This window comes from Rhinolophus sinicus, linkage group LG15 (assembly GCF_036562045.2).
Source record: "Rhinolophus sinicus isolate RSC01 linkage group LG15, ASM3656204v1, whole genome shotgun sequence".
NCBI classification, from domain to species: domain Eukaryota; kingdom Metazoa; phylum Chordata; class Mammalia; order Chiroptera; family Rhinolophidae; genus Rhinolophus; species Rhinolophus sinicus.
This window is the reverse complement of record NC_133764.1, coordinates 27,016,349-27,036,528: the sequence shown is the minus strand read 5'-3', so window position 1 is coordinate 27,036,528 and position 20,180 is coordinate 27,016,349. Positions and strand designations below refer to the sequence as shown.

Here is a 20,180-nt window from a genome sequence, read left to right as displayed (position 1 = left end):
CATTTTTGCAACATTGACTTAATTATTGATCCCATTTTATTTTCAAACACAGCCTAAATAATTTTCTAGAAAAAGAAACTAATAAAAGATCAAATGATTTCACATTTTCTTTCAACATTGAGTCACTTACATTTGTTTTAATCGCTGTATGCATATACTTTTGATTTTTAAGTTGCATATACATATCTTAATATCAGTAGTACTTGGCATTTTAGATGCTGCATATGAAGTGATGCCACAGTTTGTCTAACCATCCCACAGTTTATGTTTCACTGTTATATACACAAGGAGAGCCATGAGCATTTTGGTATAAATTTCAAAAATCTGTCCCTTTTCTGTTATCATCTACCCTAGTTCCTTGGGGATCTACTTTCTAAGAAATATTTACCAAAGTGAAAGAGTCTACTATTGTGCTTCTGTATATTGCAAAGTTTAGGCTATTTTAAGATTGAATCAGGTAGTACCATCTCCAGGGTTGTGGATGATTATTGCCACTAGTGATGCTTTTAATTCTAATGGTAATTTCTTAACTGTTATCAAAGACTATTCTGTTCATATTACCAAGATTCTCTAAAACTGATTTTTTAAGTTTGTTTGAGTGAAGATCCAGGTAAAGTCCATACATTCCAGTGAGTCTTTTAAATCTAATTCAATCGGTTTTCCTCTCTATCTTTTTTTCTTTGTAATTTAAACAGTTTTATGATATGCTTAGATGTGATTTTCTTTGTGTTTTCATTCTGCTTGGGTTTTGCAGAGTTTAAGTCTGGATTGGTATCTTTAATCAGTTTTAGCAAAGACTGGGCCATTATCTCTTCAGATACTGCTCTTACCCTCTCCTGGGGTCTTTCTTGAGTGCTCCATGCCACTTTGCTGGTTACAGTTCTAAAACCTCCCACCTGTGTGAACTCTGGGAAACATTCAGTTCACAGCTCCTGATTTGTTCTTTGCCTGACCTGATGGAGTTTCACCCTGTCCATGGTGGGCTTCTTAGTATTGAGCAAAATCTCAAGGGGATCTCATGAAGATTTCTGTACCTCTTCCTCTTCTTGAGAATTCTGCTTCACAGTTTGTCACCTGAGCCCCTCGATCTCTGGGAGTTCGTTTTCCTCAGCTCAGTGAAACCATTGTGCTCTGTTGAGCATCCCTCTAGCTGTGTGCAGTCTGCAGTGTGTCTCTGTGCAGAATGCTGGGGCTGCCACAGAGGCTGCCTCGTGTTCTCCGCCTTAAGCTGTGTGTTGTTCAGTTTTCTAGTTTATGACTAAAAGATAAATACAATCACTCTTATTCCATCATGGCTGGAAGAAGTCCTGTGGTATCATTGTTTTCGTTTCCAAAATTTTATTATGAAATTTTCAAACACAGGTAAAGTTGAATGATTTTTACAGGGAACAGCTCAGCTGTATATTTATCCTCTAGATTTTACCATTAATATTTTACCACATTTTATCACCTATCCATTCATTAAAATTTTTTATTTTTTTACAGTTGACATTCAATATTATATTAGTCAGGTGTACAACTTAGTGATTAGACATTTATATAACTTACAAAGGCCCTCCCCCGATAAGTCTAGTAAACCCCCCAACACTAACCAGTTTACACTAACCAGTATTATTGATTATATTCGCTATGCTGTACTTTATATCCCTGTGACGATTTTGTAACTGCCAGTTTGTACTAATTAATCTCTTCACCAAGTTGCTTAACCCCCCTTCCATCTGGCAACCATCAGTTTCTTCTTTGTATGTATGAGTCTGTTTCTGTTTTGTTTGTTCTTTTATTTTGTTTTTTAGATTCCATATGTAAGTGACATCATATGGTATTTGTCTTTCTCTGACTTATTTCAATTAGCATAATACTCTCTAGGTTTATCCAGTCGTCTGTTGATGGATATGTAGGTTACTTCCATATCGTGGCTCTTGTAAACAATGCTGCAGTTGTCCATTCGTTAATTACATTATTTTTAGTGCATTAAAAGTCAGTGATGTTCCTCTGTCTTCTGCATTTCCTGAAAACTGGTAGCTGAATATAGAAACTTGAACAAATTTCGTTTTGAGCTTTGTCCAGAAAACAAAAGGAGTCTCGGGAACTTGCACAAGAAGACACATAATACCTTGTCTCACCTTTTTGTGTTTTCAACCACTAGTGATCATTGCTTGGACCCATTATTTTCATTAGGAGTTGAAGAATGAGGATATTTTACTTGGATCGTTTCTGTTTTACCAGCTAGGCTGTGTCTATTTAAAAAAAAAAAATTGCCCTTTCAATATTGGTTTACCCTAAGGTATAGTTTGTACAGAAAAAGGCATGAATAGTGTTTGTTTCCTTTTGTCTATTAATTTTCAAAATAAGTTGGTTTCCTACTGTCTTCTAAGGGTGATTAATGAAGTCTTTAGTGGAGGAGGGAGTATGTGTGATTATGAAGCCATTATGATTTAAACATATTTGAGTTATTTACGCCATTGAAATTCTTTTTGATGTTCAAATAGTCATCTTTGATTAGTTGAACCCTGTTCAGGATTGCTCTTGAGTCCTTTTTCCTTGACTGCAGTAGTCTTGGGAACTTTTACTTCTCACCATTAAAATTTAGTGGAAGCCTGTGGTTTGAATTTTTCTAGGAGGCATGACCATAATTTGAGTCCTGTGGTTCTCAATGATTTCACCCTCCCAGGAAACATTTGGCAATGTCTGTAGTCCTTTTTGGTTGCCATGGGGGGGGGGGTGCTACTTGCACCACAGGTAGAGGCCAGGGGTGCTGCACCTCCCTACAGACATAGCCCTCCCAGCGAAGTGACAGTGGTGCTATTGGAGAGATAGATTGTCGTACACTAATGTAGCTAGCATTTGTGTGGCATGTGAACAGCTTATGCAATGATACTACCTTTCCTCAAACCATGAAATGGACATTACAGGGCCTTTGTTAATAGGTGAGTACATTTGAGGAGGTCATATGACTTACCAAAGGTCATACAAGTAACCTTCATAGGACCTTGGCATGCCACCCCTCTATGTGGTTGCAAGAAGTAGGTATTTGGGGAATGCTGATATTGTTCTCATATTTATCTTTCTCCTATACATGACCGTAAAAGCAAACAGCTTTCAAGAGATGTCTGTGCTAAAATCATTAGGTTGGTGCAAAAGTAGTTGCAGTTTAAAAGGTTAGAAATAATTGCAAAAGCCACAATTACTTTTGCACCAACCTAGTAAATGCAGCTCTCGCAGTTGTTAGGGTTTTTGCCAGCAGAGTTTTGATGCTGCCTTCTTGTTTTATTATGATACTGCCTTGCTCCTAGCATCCCTTCTTGTAATGCCTTTCTATAGGCAAGTCCTCTCTTCTAGGACTGCATGCTGCTTAAATGGCTTTGTATGGGTCATGATTTGACAAATGCCAGACTTGTTCTAAAAAGTAGCTATTGAGTTCCGTGGGGTTCAGGAAAACTTGCCACCTTGTTTGAGACCACCTGAAAGTCTTTTTAGAAGGAGGTGTGAAAAGAACAGGAGAGGTGTCGTTGGGTGGGTGAAGTGCTGAAGAGAGCAAGTCATGTCCCACCGGGGAATCAGGAGCCAAGTATTCACCTTAGCAGATGGTTGAAAAACCATGAAGATTGTGGAAACATGCAGGTTTTGTAAAGCGTTCTCAGAAAGCAGTTTCAGTAGCTTTAAAGTATCACAAGTTTCATACCTAGGTAAACACTGAAGACTTCAAGTAACTGCATTTCATCATTGAAGAAGCAGCAAGTGTCCTTAATTATTTTGAAGGTTTAGTGTGTTGGAGAAATGGAAGTCTTTTAACAAACTAATCAAACTTTCTGTTAGTAGTGGCATATCTAGAAAGGGCCTTTTGAATCTTTGGGATAATGAGTGGGGATCTGGGTTTTTATCAGACACTGAATTGTCAGTTTTGTCTGGTTTTTCGCAGGTTCACCGGAATAGCTCGGTGCGCTCTGGCTGTGATGTGAATCCCTCCTGCGCGCTGTGTGGCTCTGGCAGCACCATCACCATGCCTCCAGAAATCCACTACGAAGCCCCGCTGTTGGAACGCCTTTCCCAGTTGGACTCTTGTGTTCATCCAGTTCTGGCATTTCCAGATGGTAAGAAAGGCCACAAAATATGAAGTCCAAATAAATGAGGCTTAAAGGGTTGAAAGTGAAAGCAAGTTAGCCAAGATCATGATACAACCCATTACTATGAAGGCGTCACTTTGTCAACACAGTCTTCTCTTAGACTTTGTAAATTGCGACAGATCATCAGACCAGAATGTGCCACTAAAAGATTGTAACTTGCTAAGAGATTTCTGCCTAACCCTTCAAGTGGCTGGGTGGGGCCTAGGGACAGTTACCTCCAGCCACAAGCAACTTGGTCCATTAGACCCCAGCATGTCTTTAAAAATGTATCGTCTGTGTGCCCCATGATGGGCAGCAGTGTTCTGGGAGAATGTCTTCATATCGGGAGTGTATGTTTTACTGTGGTTACATGACGGCATTCCAAGGTATACGTAAGCTTAGGTCCTCAATGTTAGCGTGTGCTATTTTTCCAAATAAAATTAATCATAAGCCTCTGTGACTGCCAATTTCCCCTTTTCCCTCTTTTTTCATAATTGCTTTTCTCCCATTTCACAAAAGAAAGTCTTGCCCATATTGAGTCTCAGTGTGGGTCTTGCCCGACAGTATAAAAACCTTAGGCAATAGAGACCAAACGAAGGGATGGTTTCCAAGAGTTCATGGCTCCTGAGAAGGAGAACCCCATGAGAGTTAAGTAAAATATAATTTAAAAAATTAATGAAGATGGATATGCCATATTTTATTTAGATTATCTGCCTTGTCTGTCATCTTAGAGTAAATATTAATAACTGAAGGTAGACTTTACTCTAAAGTCTAATCAACTAAGTAGATTTAAAAGAAAGATTTTTCCTTGTTAATTAAGCCAAATGTATTTACATGCCAAAATGTTGATAAAAATGTTTGTAAAGCATATGTAGTAGTCTAGAAAATACAACCTTTACAACTGTCTGAGTTTATGATTTTTTTTTAATTACATTTCTTACGGTAGGGGTACATGAGCAAAAATATGTTGAAACCACTGCTCTACATACAGATGATAGGAAGCCAGTGCTTTCATAATCTGGGTTGGTTTCATTGATTTGCAAATAATCTTATGATCTAGCTAGTCCCAACCTCCAGAATGTAGAATGTAATAAGCATTTCCTCTCCAGTTGCTATGGTATTTTATATGTTATGGCTGTTTATGGACTTAACCATTACTAAAATTTTAAGCTTCCAGAGAGTAAGGAACCATGTTTTTCTTCCTGTTCTGTCCTTTGTAAAACCTTACAGATAGGCTCTACACGTTTTTGAAAGGATAACTGAGATAGGAGTACTTGAAAGTAGGATAACTGAAATCGGCATCTGAGAAATGAGGATTATGTGGGATGTAAGATTTACTTGGTAGTATGGGGGGCAGTTTTCAGCTTGAGTCGTATTAGAAACTTTTTCTTAAAGGGACGTGCTCAGAAATTTGGATTTTGCGGGCCATACTGTCTATGTTTATTAGTCTGTGTTGCAGTTGCAGCTCTGCCATTGTAGCACAAAAGCAGCCATAGACATTATGTGAACAAATGGACATGGCTGTGTTCCAGTAAAACTTTATTTATAAAAACAATCATTACTGATGATCTATCCTACTAGGCAATCCTCTTTTCTTTATCTGTTCTTTAAATGACTGAATTCTTTCTTGGCCACCTAAATCCTACTCCTTACCTTGTTATCAAAACTTCCTTGTCTAAAGAAAGCATGGTATAATATTCTTGCTGCCACGTGACTTCTAGTAAGAGTAGAAATATTTAGAAAACTTGGAGCATATGGATAGCAAGCTTGGCGGGTTTAGGTCAGGAGTGGTGCAGCAGTAAATAATGAATGGAAAACAAACATTTTCCTCTGCTTCAGATTTCAGAGTCATTGACTACTACCTTCTCTAGCTCATAACAATTATTTTTATTTTCCCCCCCTTTCTTCCTCCTATCCCCCCGACACACACACACACACGCACTCCGGTTCAAGCCGTTGTTTCTCAGTATAGTTGTGTAGGACACAGCTCCCTGGCCCATGCTGGTGTTATGAGCCTTGCGCTCCCCCAGCTGAGGCAATCGGTCGCCGGTCTGCCGCTCACAGCGGCTCACAAATGCTCACGCTGACCTCCAGCATCTTAGCTGTAGAGGATGCAACTTACTGGCCCATGTGGGAATCGAACCAGCAGCCCTTGGTGTTAGGAGCATGGCGCTCCAACCACCTGAGCCACCAGGCTGTCCCCATATAACAATTATTTGTACAGAATTTTATGATTTACAAAACACTTTTCTCATACTTGTCTCATTTGCTTCTCTCAGTAATCTTGTGGTGTTGCATCAGTTTTACAAATCAAGAAACAGGCTTAAAGAGTCCTAGTTTACCTCAGGATAAATGGCTAATGAGTATGGATGGCTGTAGAATTCAAACCCAGGTCATCTGATGCCTGTCCTTTGTTTTATTCTATTCCATGTTCCGTCCCAGCCAGGTTGTTGAGTCAGGTTTCTACCCATTTCCAGACCTGTGCTGCAGACAGCCACCAGGAAGACTAAGGAACATTTCTTGGGTTACTCTCTCAGGATTACAGTATTTAATTGTATGGTCTCATATTTAAACAAAGAAGACTGCAGCCTATAGTTATATTCTGATTCTGATGAGGCGTCATGCATACTCATTCTGTGTGACTAGCCCTCCTGAAGTATTGAGATCCCCGTGTATCGTGTAGAAGAATGAGTAGCAGGGAGGACTAGCGGCCAGCTCGTCTGTGTGGGTCTAACGTGTGTACCAGACTTGACCTCTGAGCCACTCTTTTGCGTCTCTTCTCTAGAAGATATTTAAAGATGGCAGGATATCCAGTTTTTAATTTTCAAGTAGAGTTTTACTAATGTTTCCTAACCAGTTTGTGTAGTTTGTTAGGAAGTGAACCAACTCTTAATCCTAGAGTTCTGCCTCCCCCATCTTAACCACACGTCAGCCACGCCCATTAAGTGTGGCTACAGTTTGAAGAACTGGAAGCCAGGCTGGAAGGTGGAGGCCTTCGGGCAGAACCCTTCAGTACTTCAGAAGGAGGGGCTTGTTTCCTTATCACCTCACTTAATCAAGCCAGGTTAATCCTTAGCTTGAAAAGTAGAGGGTGGATAACCTTGGGGGAAAGGAATGTTAACTTCAGTTTGGGTTTAATAAGAGCACCACCTGCTGGCCATGAAGATCTGTGCTGTTTTGAGAAAGCTTGCCAAAGCAACTAGCGGTAATGCGAAGCTACCACAACTTGCCAGCAGGAGGAGGAGTTGAACATTACAAAACACCCCAAGGAAGTGTGTTTGAGAAAATGGTAGAAAGTATAATGAGCAAAACAGTCAAGTGAATCATGGAATGTCAGACCCTGGTGAGCTTTGAGTTAAGGCCTTTTCATTTTATTCCCGGAAGTAGTAATTTGAGCTAATGTTACTAATCACTTTTGTTTCCCTGTCTGTCACTGACCTAATCAGGATCTGCGCCCTCTTCTCTGATAATAGCACTTCTTCAAGGCTGTTGCCTATGAAGGTATGGAATGTATGGAGTCTGCCAGCTGAATGGGTCCCTGTCGTGTTCTCTTCCATTTCATATCCCTTCTTCGCTTACTTTCAGGTTCTCTACATATAGTCTATTTCAGAGTTTTAGCTTTATGTGGATCCTAGTGTTATTTACCCGGAGCGTGAATTCACCAGCAATTCCTAAGAAACGTTTTTGTTCACTGAGCGGGGGGATTTTACAGAGTTCACTCTTAATATGAAAGCAGTCAAAACACAGCCAACTTCCAGCAAAGGATAGCAGCCTAAGTCCCTTCAACAGTGTGTTATTATCCCTAACTGCTTCAGGAATGTCCTCTCTTGTGCTTACTCGAATTGATTGATAGTGGCTATCTGGATTTAATTAGTTTTTTGAGAGGAGTCTAAGGTCTTGGGGTCCAACAGAAAAGAGTGTGGTGATTGCTTAGCCTGTGTCTGCAGCAGACACAGAAGGGGGGAGAGCTAGGGGGATGTGTGCTAGGATGTTACCAGCCCTGTTCTAGGCCTGCTGCCTCATTCATCTTGCAGATGAAGACACTGAAGCCCAGCTGAATGACTTGTTCTTTTCTCTTCCTTCTCAGTGATGGACCTGGCACCTGAATCCAGGCCTCCTTACTTCCAGTCTGTTGCTATTTCCACTAGCGCCTTTTTTCCCCGGGTTTAATTTTCAGGTTTGAGAGAGCAATGATGGGGGGGGAAATAAAAGGAAAAAATGAAATCACTTTGCTTTTGTAGTCGTATTAGATAGCCTTTGCCAAGTTGGGAGTAACTCTTCTGATGACAAAGGTGTATCCTAGAATATAGAGGAAGTGTACTTCGCTTTCTTAAGCCTTCTTTATACATTCCAGCTAAGCCCAGGTTTCAGAATGGAGACAATGCTTTATTTCCTACACATCCTTTTCCCCAAACACTCTGAATTAGAGCAAATAATTTTGACCATTAATACCTCTAAACTCAATTCTCAGTTATTGACGACTAGGAAATCCTTTGCTTTTTAACATTTGGCTTTGCGGGGGTAGCACATCATTATATTAAGAGGCTTGCTGGGAGGGATCGAAGGGCAGGGAGCCCCATGAGATCTGGCGTTCTTGGCCTGGCTGTGATCTCCCCACCTTCGAGGTTGCTGAATGCTGACATTTATTTTTTAAATCGTGATAAGTGAATTTGTTACAAGTGTAGAAAACAATGGTTGTGGAAAATTTTTTCAAAAGTGTTTCAATTTTTGTGAACTGCAGAACTCCCTTGAAAAATACACTGTGCTCTCCAGTTCCTTGGGAATAATTTGAGAAACATCAGATTCTACCTGAGAACCAAACCTCTCTATTCTCTGGGCCAAAGAATAACCTCGTGGTGTGTGTATGGGCTTTAGTGTTATACAAACCTGAGTTTGAATGTTTGTTGTTACCAAGCTGTGTAACCTTGGACTGTTAATTCACCTCTCTGAACCTGTTTGATGCTTCCATCACGGAATTGTTATGAAGAGGAAGTGATACACACATGATGATATACACATTACAATGCCAGCTACATAATAATGGGTTCAGTAAATGTTCATTTCTGCCCTCTGTCCTCTGCCCCCACTCCTAAGCTCAGATTGAGCACATCCTCTATGCTCCCTGGGAGCCAAAACCCCATGCATGTTTAGAAAATATATTAAGTAGAATAAATCTGTAATAGTTCTGAAAAAAGGCATGCCATCAGTGACTAGAGTTTAATGATTTTTGAAAGGTGGAAAAATAGAATGGATAACTGTGGAGAAATAAAACTAGAAAAAAATAGGCCAAAGCATATGCAGGAGTAAACTCCTCTGGGGTAGGAGCTGTTACCGGTAGGTTCTTCGCCCCCAATGAAAAAGGACACAGAGAAGTAGGGATGGTTTCTGGGCATTTTGTCTGGGTGATGAATTTGGACTCGTTTTGGAAGAACGAGGTTGGATTTTCCTCTCCCGTCCTCCTCCTACCCACCCAGTGCCTACTCCCATCGAGCAGTGGTGGTCCATTCTATGCTGCAGTAGTGGGTATGGACTCGGAGGCTGGGACTTCTGAGTGTGCCCAGTGGTTAGATTCCCAGGAAGAACTGGAAGCTAAAGAGAAATGTGCAGGTCTTCAGATTTAAAAGAACTTTGGAAAGCTTTTCAGAACCCTGAAAAAAGACCCACACTTACATCCATGGTGGTGAAATTTCAGAAGATTGAGACTATATAAAAAGGAAAATCTAAGTTTCAGATCGCCACTAGAGGTTCTTCTAGCCAGAATAGTAGGGCAAGAAATAGAAATGGAAGGTATACAGATTGAAAGGCAGTAAAACAGCCTCTATTTATAGATGACATACTTGTGTATGTGGAAAATCTTACGTATCCACACAACAAAAAAATCAGTAATGACTTCAACAAGATCACAGGATATAAGGTCAACATATAAAAAAATTATTGTATTTCTGTATACAAACTGAACAATTATAATTATAAATTGAAATTTTTTAAAAAAAAGCATGAAGTAGTTAAGAATAAACTTAACAAAATATGAATATAACCTGTAGAATGAAAACTGACAAACGCTGCTGAGTGAAAATTAAAGAAAACTTAAAACTGTGCAGATATACCACTAATGGATTGACTCAATATTGATGGCAGAACAGATGGCAGTTCTCCCCCAAATTGACCTATTAGTTTTATACCACAACAGCTTTTTTGTTTGTGTGCTTGTTTTCCCAAACACTTAAAAGAAGAAAACAGTCCACCTGCAAGTGGATAAGAATCATGTTCTGTTTTATCTGCAACACTGGATGTTAGAATACAATGGAGTAAAGCTTTAAAAGTCTGAGAGAAAAATGGTTTTAATCTAGAAATGCTTTTTTAAATAAATTACTCAAGGACACATTCTTAGGAAAATAAAAAATAAAACTAAGAAAATGGAAAAAATCTGAACATAAGTGAAAGTTAACAATCAAGTCTAAGAGATCTTTTTCATGTTTTGTGATAGTGAAGATTAACTTATCAGCTAATAGACCTAGGAAATCTCAAGATGGAAGGTGGGGGGGCAATGGGGGAAGAAAGGGGAAGGAATGGTACAATTCTTCCTCGGGGGAAAGATGTAGTACTCAGCACAGTGCTTGACAGGTAGTAGACAGTAAGTATCTATTGAATAAATGTATTCCGATTAACTCTATTGATAGAAGTAGACTTAAACGTTTTAGTCTCTAGAAGAATAAAAGCAGGATGTTTATCAGTCTTTCAGACCAATAAAATTAACAAACTTAGCAGAATACATGAACAAAGAAAAGAAAACTCCATCAGTCTAACAAAAGGTACTTTAGATGTGTTTCATTTTGGTTTTGAATTTGAAAAATAAAAGACAAAAGTGAATAGAAAAATGACCTTCAGTGAAATTTAGTGCCTGCCCTGCCAGGTCATCGTGCCACTGGGCAAATGAAAGAAGGGTGTAATGTAGGTCTTGCCCACTGACGAGCCGGTGCCCCTGGGGAACTCGCCTCCCTTGGTGAGAGAGGAGCTCAGAGGCCAGGTGTTTGAACTAACCTGTCGTGTTTTGTGTCTTACAGATGTCCCCACAAGCCTGCACTTCCAGAGCATGTTGAAATCTCAGTGGCAGAACAAACCTTTTGACAAAATCAAACCTCCCAAAAAGTTTTCACTTAAGCACAGAGCACCCATGCCAGGCAGTCTGCCAGATCCAACTCGTAAAGACAGGCACAAGTTGGTCAACTCCTTCCTCACAACAGCCAGTAAGTTTCAGAGGACAAGGGAGTCCTCCAGTTACTGTTCTGTTCCTTTCGTACCTCAAGGTACTGGTTTGCTGTGGTAGTACGTCAGGCTTGGGCATTGCCTGATCCATATCAGCTCACAGTCTACTTCTGCTTGTCTTGGATTCTCTCGGATGGACTTGGAAAGCTATTCTAGACACTTGCATCTTGGGGCAAGACCCGAAGGCTCTGGAGAGCCAGCAGTGGCATGGCATCGGGTCCATCTGTGGGCAGGCTGTTTTCTGCAGCCTGGTGTCACGTTTCTCTGGTAGAGGCCCCCGTGGGCTCCCTGGCCATGGTGCTGTTTGCTAGAAGCTTCAGTCCCACAGGACTTCCCGCTGCCCTGGGTGTCTGTCATTGTTCTAGAGAGAACTCAAGAGCTCAGAACTCAAATAAAAGTTTGTGAGAAGATATTTCACAGCTCTTTTTCTGTTCCCCTCCTCAGAGCTGTCCCATCACCAAACCCGGCCTGACAGGACCCACAGGCAGCACTTAGACGATGTGGGGGCCGTGCCTATGGTGGAGCGAGTGACAGCTCCCAAAGCAGAGCGCTTGCTCAACCCACCGCCACCTGTGCATGACCCAAACCACAGCAAAATGAGATTGCGAGACCATTCATCAGAGAGAAGTGAAGGTAGGGCCAGGCCCGGCACCTCTACCTGCATTTGCACTTGCTCAGGGCTTTCTGGGGCAGCCTGGGCTTCTCTTGATTGCCCCCAGCTTTGTCCTTCACTCTAGGAAGGCAGAGTAGAAGGACCCTACTGCTTCTCAATGCAGGCCCCTTCTTCCTGCAGTACTACTTCTCCACAAGCAGATTGCTTCCCCCCTTTTATCCTCTGGGCTCAGAAGACATTTTTACCTTTGCTGTGTATTGCTGGCATTCCTAGCTTATGCTCGAAGTAGAGCTGGTGGGATAGCCACATAGTCCTCTTTTCTGTTGACTTCTGCAGTGTTGAAGCATCACACAGACCTGAGCAGTTCAAGCTACCTGGCAGCCGCCCACCATCCACCGCACAGCCCGTTGGTGCGACAGCTCTCCACCTCGTCAGACACCTCTGCGCCCACCAGCTCTAGCCCACAGGTTACAGCCAGCACATCTGTAAGTACCTGCATGGAGGTGGCCGGACAGCCCCTCTGCAGTTAGAGCTCATTTACCTGTCTCTGGGGGACAATGGAAGGAAGGGACTAAGAGGCCCAGGGCAGTCATGGGGACTCAACTCTTCACGGTTGTGTGTCATTTTTAAGTCAGAGGGGTGGTATTTGATTTTCTGCTGTTTTCCAAAATAGAGATGGATCCATGTGTGCTGGGCCATCCGTAGAAAGCCTGATGTGGGCACAGACTCTTAGGTGGCCTCTGACTGTTCACGATGCATGGGACTCAGTTTCTCCCAGGCCTCAGCAGTCCCAGGGCTCTAAGCCTGGTGGTCTAAAAAGGAAGCTGAGATGAGGGGTAGAGGAGAGATACAATGGGGATTACAGACAGACATATGAGTTCCTTGTTTATACTCTACTGGTGACTGGGGCTAGAGTATTGAGAATAAACATGGGTATTCGAGCTCCGGAAGGGCAGGGAGGTGCGCAGAGCAGAACTACAGACCCCACCAGCCACCCTGGCAATACTAAGTGGAGGGCGCTCATATGGCTTCACAAGTACCACTCTATCCAAAAAGCTGTTTGCACAGCCGTTCCAGGCACGCATTCCTGGTCCTTTTGTTCTGATAGTTCAATTCCTTGAGGTGTGCCTCCTCGAACACATACCTGTAGCTGCAGTGTACCCACTAACGGGTCCTTTATGCAGTAACTAATACTAATAACAGTAATAAAATGCTGCAGCTGTGTCTGTGCTTTACTGTTGTCTCTCAATCGTGTAATGCCCTTTGCGGTGTAGGTGGTGGTAAGGATTTCCACTCTGTAGGCAGGGAAACAGGCTTTCCAAGGTTAAGGAAATTGTATAACGCAAGGTGACTTGTGTGGGTTATAATCGTGACTCAAGCCCAGGTAGTCTTGACTGCAGAGCTGGCTCTCTTACCATCATCACCTACACAGTGTAGGGAGGCCACAGGGTGGGGCATTGTCGAGGCGACATACGCAGGTGTTTGAAACCCCTTCAGAGCTGACATCAGGAGCCCACAAAATGTGCTCGGTAGGCTCCTGTGATCTGGTAGGAATTCACATTGTTCTGTCTTTGCTCTTAAAAATCAGACAGTCTTTAAATGACCCCTTGTTCCTCCCCCTCTTCACTTCCCACATCCACAAATTGTGTCTAGATAAGTGTGTAGTGTCTATCATAAACTCAGTTACCCATCAGCAAAGGGTGTTGGGTAACCAGAGGACCAAAGGATTTCAAAGAGAGTCTAATTCTGATAGAAAAATCTGAACTCTGAGATCCAGAACTTGGTGAGACTTCAGTATTTTCTCACCTGCCAACCTTCCCGTGTCTGGAGAATGTTAACTTAGGCCTGGATTGTTTGAAATTTTTACTTATTATTTACTGAGTACAAATTTTGTATACAGCACTATGTTGACCCTTAAAACTCTCACTCCCAATTTTTTTCAAAGAATCTGGATTTATTTAATAGTAAGAGTGAAAGGCCAGATGTGTAAAAAGGCAATGGGGGGGAGGTGCTTCACAAATGACCAGGGATGCACCAGAATCACCTCAATGGCTTAAAAAGCCCTGAAGATTACAATTTGATAATCAGAAGTGGGGTGTTCAAGAGCTGTTTTATTTTAAAGCACTCCCTCCTCGCCTTGCTTCTGATGTGCAGCCAGGTTTGGGGACCACCTTCCATTCCCATTATCTGTTCTCCACCTGAGTCTAAGCAGGAGAGTGTAGATACATTAGAACAAATGAGCACCTGGGGGAGTGGGCGTCTAGGTGGAGGCCGAGTGCTCGAGCCTAGTGAGCGGGCCCACCACCCCCCCGGCCTCCTCTCCTCCAGGGCCCTACAGCAGGCCCGAGAAGGTTCAGGGGAAATCAGACCTGTTTGTGCCAGCAGGTTCCCATTCATTCTTTTTTATTATTATTAATTTCAGGTATACAAAATCCCATTCATTCTTGATTAAGGTATAGGGAAAGCTGTCTCTTGTGGCTTCCTGAAAGTGCACCTCTTGTAGTGGAACACGTCATTTCAACAGAGGTGAGGCAGAGGCCTTTGGTACGAGATCACTGATCCTCACTCAGCTGCAGAACTCAGCCAGGCCAGCTTTGCAGAAATCTCTTCAACCATTTTGTTTAACCAGTTAGCCTAAATTTGTGAGGTCAAGGACAATCTATTCTCATTTGATAGAGAAGGAAATTGACTAACCTGAAGTCATAGTTGACGGTGGAAGCAAAAATCCTGGCCCAGGAAGCGCTTGCTGCCTTTCAGCATTCTCTGAGAATGTCCTGAAATGAATGGTGGGATGAATCAGTTCTGCATCGCCCTCCAGGAACGGAGCAGAGTGGTTATTTGTAGGGTACAACCTCTTCCTCATCTTCCTCCGCTGACCCCTGCCCTCTGTGCCTGTCACACTTTGGTTTGGGTTTGAATGCAGCCTCATAGGTATTCCCAGCTGTATTGTTGCCATGGCAGCATGTTTGTCATCCCACTGTTTCCCTGTGGCCCCTCACAGCTCAGGTGCCAGTCTCTGTGTTAGGGTGGGGAGTTTGCTCTCGGGGCGCAAGCAGCTAGGGGACTTTTTCCTCCCTCTACGAAACCAAGCCCTTTGGCTCCCGCTTTCTTCCTCCTCTTGTCTCCGAGCTACTGTAGACGCCCACCTCCTCCTCTGATACTGGCTCCTTGTTAGTCTTCTTTCCCAAGAGTTTCACCTTCTCACTTTCCTATAGAAGTGAATCTACTTTCTCCAGGAATGTGAGCCATAGAGCTTGGTCCTTTTCTTCAGTCTCCCTGCACTCGGCTCCATTGTTACAGCCAGAAAGCTCTCTTTCCCCAAGAATAATAGACAGAAAGAAGGGAAGTCACATAGAGGCTGAGCAGATGGTGGGTACAGATTTAGCTGAAGAGTTCAGATCTACGAGAAGGAGGCGCTTTCATGACAACCAAGGTTAGATGATCTGTTGAGCTGGACTTAGTCTGTGTCATCTTTCAGGATAATGGAAATCATCTTTACAACTTGAACAGTCACCGACAGGCTTAAGCATTGCCCTTAGGAGCCACTATGGGTTTAAGTCATAGACAGGGATAAAAGGGGGAAACGGGAGGGGCAGTAAAGATGTGTATGCAGGAGTAAGAACCACAACAATTGACTCAAGGCGCCAGATACCCATCCCTGTGAAATTGAACAAATGTCTGTTTTTATGTGAGCCCTTGAAGGGAGAGGGTGTCCAGTGAAACTTCGCGGGGAGATACTCAGGACCTCCCAGTATTTCTCCTGGTGGCCTCTTGTGGGAGACCCTCTCCTAGGTGCAAGCAGCTGCCGCCCAGCCCCCACTAACGGACCCAGCTGCCTGGTTATTGGCAATCCTGTTTTAAGTCTCAGGTGTGTGCTTTGATGTTTGGAGAATTGTGCCTCCCCTTTAAACTTACCTTTGTCTTACAGCAGCCAATACGGAGGAGAAGGGGCGAGAGCTCATTCGATATTAACAACATTGTCATCCCCATGTCTGTTGCTGCAACAACCCGGGTAGAGAAACTGCAATACAAGGAAATCCTTACTCCCAGGTAGAGGCCCACATAATTGGCTCCTGTCCCTGTTCTTCCTGTTATTGCCCTTTTTCTGCCTTCTCTTGTCACTGAACTTTGGGTCCTAGGACACCTTGGGTTTTGTCTTCTTTTTAAGAGAAAGTCCTACCTGATAGAGATGAAATTATTTCTCTGTATGTTTCTGCCTCATCTCATTGTATGAGCACCCACCAGACCACAGGCCACACGCTGGCTGTAGACAGTGGCGCGGTGTGTTTTAAAGTACTGAATTTTCTGGCGGCATGAGAGCAGGATTTGACTCTTTATTTCCAACTTCTGTTGACAAATCAGAAGAATGGGCAGCTCTGCCTGTGCGTTCCCATATGGCAGCAGTGAGCTCGTGCACAGCAGCGGTGGTGCCCTTGAGACAGGCTCCTGAGCTTGCAGGCACAGGGCTCCTTCTTGTGTGGATGCATGTGTCCTGCCCCAGGCTACCTGCCGCCTCACGATTGTCCCTTCTTGGTTTTGCAGCTGGCGGGAGGTCGATCTTCGGTCTCTGAAGGGGAATCCTGACGAGGAGAACGAGGAGGTAATGGCCTGGTCGTTCTGTCTTAGAGACTGTGTACACATGTGGGTGCAGGCATCCCGGGGCCTGAGACCTGTGGGTGGCAAGTGCAAGCTCACCGTGCTCCTTGTAGACTGGGAAGGGCCTGGAATGGGGTGGAGCTGGCTTAAAGTGATCTACCCATTAAACTCGGCTGGGGGGCGGGGGGCAGAGGGGCTCAGTGAAGCTACTGTGTTACAGATCGAGGACCTGTCTGACGCCGCCTTCGCCGCCCTGCATGCCAAATGTGAGGAGATGGAGAGGGCTCGGTGGCTGTGGACCACAAGTGTGCCGCCCCAGCGGCGGGGCAGCAGGTGATGGCGCTGGGAGTTGGGGCCCTAACTGTCCGGGAATGTGCGCTGCCTCTCAGTGGCTCCACACACTGGCCGTGGCTGGGAGCGCAGAGTCCTTGGTGTTTGCTGGGCCTAAGGCGGGTATAAGCGGTCAGGTGCAGGGCGCCGCAGAGTGGGTCTGCCCAGTGCTAACACTAGTGATCTCAGGGCCCCAAGAGTGGGCTCTGACATTCGGAGGCCTCAGCACTAGGTACCCTTCCTTGGACAGTGGAGTGTGGTTTTGTGGTGCTGCTGGAAAGAACTGTTTCACCCGCCTCCATTATCGTTAACAGTAACAGAAGCCCTCAGGAGTCTCAAGTAGGAAGAGTTAGACTCTCGGTTTTGCTTTTTTTCTTTGACTACAATTTTCAAAGTCGGAACTGATTTCCCTTCCTCTATGAATTCACTGGGCACCAAGCAGGACTGTTCAGCACTGGCTTTCTCTTGGGATGAGGGGCATACACAGTTCTCAGATGTCACATTCTGTGGCTGCCCCTTACATGGCAGTGAGAGGGAGTGAGGGGAGCTGTGGTTTCCAGGAAAGCACTCGGTGGGAGCCTGCCTCAGCTCCTCTGGTTGGGATGCTGGTCCTCATGTCTCCTCCCCAACCCCCCAAAATTAAATACTAGTACGAGAACCCCCTGTCACTCAGGCACTCAGCTTCTCACTCCTTGGTGTACAGGTCTTACAGGTCATCAGACGGCCGGACAACCCCGCAGCTGGGCAGTGCCAACCCCTCCACCCCCCAGCCTGCCTCTCCTGATGTCAGCAGTAGCCACTCGTTGTCGGAGTTTTCCCACGGCCAGTCCCCTAGGAGCCCCATTAGCCCGGAGCTGCACTCGGCCCCCCTCACCCCTGTGGCACGGGACCCTCTGCGCCACCTGGCCAGTGAAGACACCCGTTGTTCCACACCGGAGCTGGGGCTGGATGAACAGGTGAGGGTACTGCCTTGGTGTGAGGTTGGCGGGGGGGAGGGGTGGAATTGGGAAGGGATGGCGTCGGCTGCAGATGGGTCTTCATCTCCCGTTGGAAGGGGACAAGACGCTGCATTGAAATTGACCTTCTGAAGGTACCATGGAGCTGGCCATTGTTCAAAGGGTGCCCGCTCTGTGGGGTCGTCCCAAGCCACCCCAGGAACTCTAGAGAGGGCCTGGACTCCCGTCCTCACATTTTGGGGAGGGCCTCGGGGCAGGAGGCAGACCGGGCCTAGGTGCTCACCAGGCAACTTGTCTGCCCCCAGTCTGTCCAGCCGTGGGAGCGACGAACCTTCCCCTTGGCGTACAGTCCCCAGGCAGAGTGTGAGGACCAACTGGATGCGCAGGAGCGGGCAGCCCGCTGCACTCGACGCACCTCAGGCAGCAAGACGGGCCGGGACACAGACACAGCGCCCGCTTCGCCCCCCGTGGTCTCCCTCAAGAGTCGGCATCTGGCGGCAGCAGTCACAGCTCAGCGTCCAGCTCACAGATGAGCGGGATACACGAATCTAAACAGACTCACTAACTATTGGCATTAAAGCTTCAGAAATCTCTGCGTTTGATATTCAAACATCATATGCCGGAAATTTTCACAGTTTTTAGTGAATTTAAGGAATTTAGATTCTCCTTCGGTTTTTTTTTTTTCTTTCTTGTTTTGATTTTTGTTTTGGTTTTGATTTCCATGTTTTATTGTCACACACCTGAGCACTTCCTCCAGTTGGCAAACAGAAGTTCAGGATAAGACCCTGCGGGCCTGGTCCTGGCACGCCCTCTGCACTGTGGAATCACTGGACGTAGCGATGTTTGATGGTCACCCCCTCCCTCACAGCTGTGGGCCGGGTGGACGAACAGGCGCCAGAGGGATGGACAGCTCCAGCACAGTGTTGCCACCATAGGTGGGGGTCGGGGGGGGGGGGGGAGAGCAGTGTCTCTTACCCCCACCCCTCTCCCCTCCCATCTGGGGCTGGCTCAGCTCCGGCCCGCCCACATGGGTCCCTGGCTCACCTGGGCGGGAGCATCCCCACCAGTCAGTCTCTCAGCCATAACTGCCAGCTGTTCGCCCTGAGCTCGCAGCTGACAGAGTGGCTTCCCCTTGTCACCCAAATCTTGGAGCCCTGTTTTGGGTTTCCTCTGCATTTGGTCGTCTGTTTGGCTCCTTAACTGCAGTATTCTGGCTGCGGCTGCTCAGGTCCCCATCCTGCCCCTTCGTGCTCTCTCATCTGCCCCCCCCTCCCCCCGCCCCCATGCACACCACATACACACACACGCACCCTGCAGTACTTGCACTCGGACTATTTCACCACCTAGCCTGGTCCGTAAAGGTAGGGTTAGGACTATCTATTCTCTATTCCCAGCCCTTTGCAAACTAGGGGGTCTGGGAAATGAGCAGCCATCTCCTTCAGGTAGTTCTGTTTCCTCCAGTCCAGTTCCTGTCAGTGTCAGCCCCTTCCTCTTCCCAGCTCCTTGCCTGTGGAACATTGTCTGGTCCTGGCTGTGGTTCCATCACTCCCCGTGGTCACCCCCTTGGTTAACCTTGTGCCTGTCTCACCTATGATCACATTACCAAAAAGGGGGCAATAAGGACTTTTCTTTCTTTCTTTTTGCCATTTTGTAATCGTATAAAAATAGTAGACAAACTGCTTAATGGTTGGGGTTTTTTCACAATTTTCAACATTAGTGATTTTTTTGATTCTGTTTGCAAGTTAAAAGGTTTGTCATTGTTTCTTTAAAAAACAATAATGCACCATATCCCTATGCATAAAGTGCTTCTTCTATTTATAAGGTTGAAAATTCTGAATAACCCTTTTAGCGTTGTAAAAAAAAAAAAACAAAAACGGAAAAAAAACACCTTGTATTTTGTAAATATTTTCTTTTCCTGCTTTGAGCTGTGTATTGGCAGCGAAACATGTAGCTGTCCTTGTTCTATAGAAATGCTTTTCTTCAGAGAAGCTGATCTTTGTTAATGTCTTGATTCTGTTCGCAAAGCACAGACTAGTGCTTAAAAAAAAGGAAGGAAAAATTGAAAAAAATAAAAAAAAAGTTACAGAATGTTGTGTGCCAGGACTTTGTTGACAGTTGGACATGGGAGGTGGCGGCTTAGGAAATGGCCCTGCTGGAGCGGCTCTCTGGTGTCATCTGACTTGCTTTGAACCTTGGGAGTCTCCATTCTGTCTCCTGGGCACCTGGCAAGGTCATCTGATGGTCAGCGGAGGGAGGGTGTGGTGGTTTTCACCGGTGGGGAGGTAAAGGTGCCAGGAGGAGAGGGGTCTGCCGAGA

The 20,180-nt window shown here is 44.8% G+C and overlaps 1 protein-coding gene across 4 annotated transcripts in view; it reads left to right on the top strand.

The window, feature by feature from the left end:
* Positions 1-19,952, top strand: part of KANSL1 (KAT8 regulatory NSL complex subunit 1) — a 158,342-nt gene extending 138,390 nt beyond the window's left edge. For 3 of the 4 annotated variants that reach the window (XM_074320695.1, XM_074320694.1, XM_019732940.2), the window contains 9 exons: positions 3,920-4,091; positions 11,168-11,350; positions 11,814-12,002; positions 12,319-12,467; positions 15,911-16,032; positions 16,525-16,582; positions 16,799-16,911; positions 17,612-17,864; positions 18,170-19,952. In XM_074320695.1, the coding sequence (XP_074176796.1) occupies positions 3,920-4,091; positions 11,168-11,350; positions 11,814-12,002; positions 12,319-12,467; positions 15,911-16,032; positions 16,525-16,582; positions 16,799-16,911; positions 17,612-17,864; positions 18,170-18,397 (1,467 nt within the window). In that variant the 3' untranslated portion in view covers positions 18,398-19,952. The remainder of the gene's footprint in view (positions 1-3,919; positions 4,092-11,167; positions 11,351-11,813; positions 12,003-12,318; positions 12,468-15,910; positions 16,033-16,524; positions 16,583-16,798; positions 16,912-17,611; positions 17,865-18,169) is intronic. The other variant, XM_074320696.1, reaches the window with a different exon arrangement.
* The last annotated feature ends 228 nt before the right edge of the window (positions 19,953-20,180 follow it).